The 4,564-nt window shown below is 47.0% G+C and overlaps 1 protein-coding gene across 1 annotated transcript; it reads right to left on the reverse strand.

The window, feature by feature from the left end:
- Positions 1–1,629: 1,629 nt before the first annotated feature.
- On the reverse strand, positions 1,630–4,326 carry rnf208 (ring finger protein 208). Its single transcript, XM_048613687.1, has 2 exons — positions 3,940–4,326; positions 1,630–3,635 (listed from the first exon to the last, which is right to left on the reverse strand). Exon 2 carries the CDS (start codon positions 3,472–3,474, stop codon positions 2,737–2,739), a length of 738 nt encoding a protein of 245 aa, XP_048469644.1. The 5' UTR covers positions 3,475–3,635; positions 3,940–4,326; the 3' UTR covers positions 1,630–2,736.
- Between the last annotated feature and the right edge of the window lie 238 nt (positions 4,327–4,564).

Consider the following 4,564-nt stretch of genomic DNA (forward strand, 5'->3'; position numbering starts at 1 on the left):
CCTGAGAAACTATCCAATCAGACTCCGATTCCCAAACCGATCCTGAGAAACCATCCAATCAGACTCCGATTCGCAAGCTAATCCTGAGAAAGCATCCAATCAGACTCCGATTCCCAAACTGATCGTGAGAAACTAGCCAATCAAACTCTGATCTCCAAAACCTGCCCTGGCATGCTATCCAATCAGGTTTTGATCCCCAAGACAATTCTGACCCATGCCTTATAATATTCAATGGATGCATGTGTGTTATAGTTCACTTGTGTTGCTAAGGCAATGTGTGCTTTACACAACTTTGTAGCTTGGAGCTGGACAGTGATGGTAGAGGCTCCAACTTTCCTTCTATCATAGGGCTTACCTGGAATCTCTCCCATTCTTACCTTATATCATTGTACTCAACCTGTTTGGCTACAGTATGAAATAACAAGGTGTAGGGCTGGATGAACACAGCAGGCCAAGCAGCATCATAGGAGCAGGAAGGCTGATGTTTCGGGCCTAGACCCTTCATCAGAGTACGAATACAGCTTCTTTGGTCTCAAGCCCTGAAATGGGCTTGAACTTGCAGCTTCTGGCTCAGAGGCAGCGACGATACCCACTGAACCACAACATTTTCTCTTTAGCCAAGTATTCAACCCACACCTAATCACACTATATCAAAACTCTGCAATGTTTAACTCACAGCCTGACATATCTGTAATATCAAAATTACACCCTGGAGAACTGAAACTGAGTTACTTAGACTAAACCTTGTAATATCCAACTTAGTTCAATTCCACAAATTGCACAATGCAATACATTAAATTATCCCCTAACATTCTTGTTTTGCAATACCCAACCTACACCTTCAAATATTCAAGCTATGACCAAGCTATGACACTTGAAACACCTTTGGAAATACAATTACCCTGAAATACTCAGTATTCTCTAAAATAGTCAAGTCACATCTTCAAATTGTATCCTGAAATACTTAATCAACACTATGTGACAGTCGATGTTCTCTAAAATACCCGCACCATACCTTGAAAGACTCAATCTGCACAATGATACACTCAAAATGGCACACTGAAATTTTCAACCCACATCCTAAATTTCAGCTTTCCCCTTTGTAATACACAGCCTGCTCTCAACGATAGTCACCAAGGTGCATGCTGCACTCTTTCGGTCGTCTATGCTGTGTGATGCTGAGGCAGCACCATGTTATCTAACCTGCATCTGCGATTTCGAGACAGTGATGTACAACCTGCAGCTTTGTGGCCTGTGGTACATGGGCTGCTACCTGTGATATTCACCTTACTGTCTCCATTCTTTAGTCTGCTTCCCTGCATCTTAGTTAGCAACTGATGAAAAGCAGCTCGCTCTTTCAGCACAATTTGACACAGAAATATTTTGATAATAAAATTTGATATGAGTATTTAAATGTGTAGTGTGAAGTGAGGGGAGAGGATGGAGTGAGGAACCCACTCAGAGACACCCCATTATGTTGCAGTGTCAGTCTTTGCACCGGTGTTCATCAGTCATTGCTCTGAGTTTAACCCTTTGCTGGGAGGTGCCCTAATGTTTATCTGCTTCACTCATTAATTATTGTAGTAGCACAAAGACAAATGGAAGGTCTAATATAGAGTTTATTCACAGAATACAATCAATAAAGAAACATTCTTTGTGTTCCTAGCACTGCTCTCGGTGAGCTCTCCAGCACTGACTGTTAGCTTTGGCCATAGGTGCTCTATACACCTAATTTGGAGCCAAAGATGAGTATTTCTCCGTCTGTTGTGTTAAATGTGTGAACGGCTTCTTGGGACCCAAGACTGGGATTGTGGGTGGGGCAAGGAACGAAAGCAAAACCAATGCACTCAGACACACAGGTGAGAGCAGCCTTTGTTAACTGTTTACTGTGACTGACAGGTCGATGTGGAAACCTATGGTCATAACCCTTTTCAGCTCAGCTTCCTCCAGAACCACAGTGGCTTGGAGGTGAGAGGTCAGAGGAGGGAGAGTGTAGGGTGGGAGGTTAGAGGTTGGGTTCGGGGGAGGTTGTACAGTGCTGACGTGCAGAGACAGCTGGCCCAGGACGATCACTCCTGGTGCTGATTTTGGCTGGGTTGACACTGCACAAAAGCTACTAACATGCCTCTGATGTCACGGAGGTTTGGGGCAGGTCTGTGGCTTAGGTGAGGATGTTTGCAATTAAAAATAAGTGCTACTAAACCCTTCTCTATTTATCTAACAATCAAAATCGAAACTTCAGGTTAAAAAAAATGCTCTCGCCAGATGCTGTGTTCTGGTGAAAGATTGAGGGCACTGGGCAGGGCCAAGAATGAGGGCCTCAATAGGCTGCTGGATAGTGTGGTGTGCATCTAGAACACATTAAGCTTTACCAACCTCGAGAGGGCAACACTTTAAAACACTTGCTGCTTTGGCAATGGTTTTAGGCGTCGTATAATACTGGGGTGGAAAAAGAAGCAATTCCGAGGTCGTAGTCAAGAATGTGCAGGTTGCTTGGCAACACTGCCTCTCAGGCAAAACTATCAAGACTGCATAATACTTGCCACTCAACCTGAATTTGATACCTTTGATTTCACAGAAAACACAGAAACTCCCAGATGAGATAATGCAGTTATAGATAATTTACCATATAGGTTGCTGAGAAAGAACAGCAAGTTGTTCAGTCTTGGAGTAATCCTTTTTTTGGTCACAAATGTTACTCTGTGACATGGGGAAGGGCCTTCTCTCTCTCTTCCTCTACATGATGACACAGGAAGACAATGGGTTTCGGAGCTGGCAGCTGCAGGCTGCCCCACAATACTGCTGGAAGGTCTGGTAGCAGCTGCGGTCAGCCTCACTGCCCCACTGGCCCGGATTGGTGGTGAGGCCTTCAGCTGGCAGCCGGGCCAGGATGCTGGTGTTGATTGCCAGAGCCGCCAGGCCATAGTCGGTGAAGAGCACGGTCTCCCGGCGGCAAGTGGGGCACGAGATGAACTTGTACTTGGGGCAGGACTCGTAGAGGATCTGCAGGCACTCCTCGCACACCGAGTGTAGACAGGAGAGGATTCGTGGACGTTTGTTGGTGGCATTGTACACATGGCCACAGGTGGGGCATTCCAGGGGTTCAGAAGTGGTTGACTGGTGAAGAACGTACTGATTAACGATGACCTCATCCGATGGGGTCTGCCGGTGGTAACACAGTTCGGCACTAGCCTTGCGATGGCCCTGGACAAATTTTTCGCGGCGGGGTGGTGTCCGGGCCAGCCCGCTAGGGCTCCGGGCTTTCTCCAGGGTGGGGACGTCAGCGCAGGCCTGGTTTGCGATGATCTCGGACTCTAGGGGCCAGGCACACTTTCCCACAAGTGGCGGTTCACGGACACACTGTGAGGGCCCGTACCGGCCCTGTGAGCTTGAGCACTCTGCAAACTTCTCCACTGGCACAATCTTCACTGCCTCCATCTTGATGGCAGCCTGCTGCTGTTTCAGGCACGCCATGGGCTAGGGGTCTGAGAGTCCCAGCTGCGATTAGGCAGCTTGCTTCACAGGTAGGGCCTGCACTCCCTTCCCTGTCTGACCATCTCTGCACCTTTGCAGGTTTCTCTCTTTGCACCAGGAGTCTTCACTATCCATACAGTCAATTCAGGCTGCAACACAATCTGTAAGAAACATCCTGAATCGTTTGCACAATCCACATCGGTTTCAAACACGCTGCTCTTTATATAATGAAGCTAAGGTGTACTGAAAGTCAGCTTTTATCTCAGTATGTCCCGACTTCTCTTCCTCTCTTGGATGCTCACTCTCTTAACGGCAGTGAATGCTGCAATATGAGCAAAATGAGCAGGCGAACACTGCAAACATATCCCAGAAGAAAGCTTTATGACAGAACTGAGTGAACGACACAGAAGCTCTCAGCTAAGCAATAGGTGAACTGTAAGAAGATGCTTGCTTGAATCACGTTACCTGCACTTGTAGTAAATCTGGTGCTTCCAGTTTTCAATTGAGCAGTCCTCCTTCTAGCTGCACAGTGTCTGTATCTGTATTGACAGTAAGGGCAGTGGCTGCTCTGCAGCTTGCTCTCTCTCTCTCTCTCTCGGTCTGTCTCTCGGAGCCCTCTGTTTACCTCCGATGGCAGTATTGTCTGCAGCAGCACTGCAGTACTGCAGCGAGCTCACATTTCTCTCATTCAGCAGTGTAGGGACTACAGGCCGCAGTACCTCCACACAGGCTACCTTTGCAACTGAAACCAACCTCTAGCTGCTCGTCTTTTTCATTCATCTGCCTAACCTTCAAAGGGTTTGAGCTGTGTTGCAATCGATGCTGAGAAAGCAGAGGATGATGCTGTTGCCATTTCCTTCCTGAGTCACAGTGGCTTAGTGCTGCTACTGCAAGAGAAGGCAGCTATTCCCCTGACTACTTCACACCCTCCTAGTCAGCGAGGTCACCTCTAGATAGTTCACACACTTAACCCCTCCACTCTCCCTCTGTGTTCAATGTTGACTGCTGTCTTCTGACACATCTGACTATCTGCAGTTTGATAATGGGCAATGATGAAAAGGAAATAATATTTGTTTTTAGTCCCTTTTGA

The sequence above is a fragment of the Rhincodon typus genome, chromosome 28 (assembly GCF_021869965.1).
Source record: "Rhincodon typus isolate 14 chromosome 28, sRhiTyp1.1, whole genome shotgun sequence".
Lineage (NCBI taxonomy): Eukaryota > Metazoa > Chordata > Chondrichthyes > Orectolobiformes > Rhincodontidae > Rhincodon > Rhincodon typus.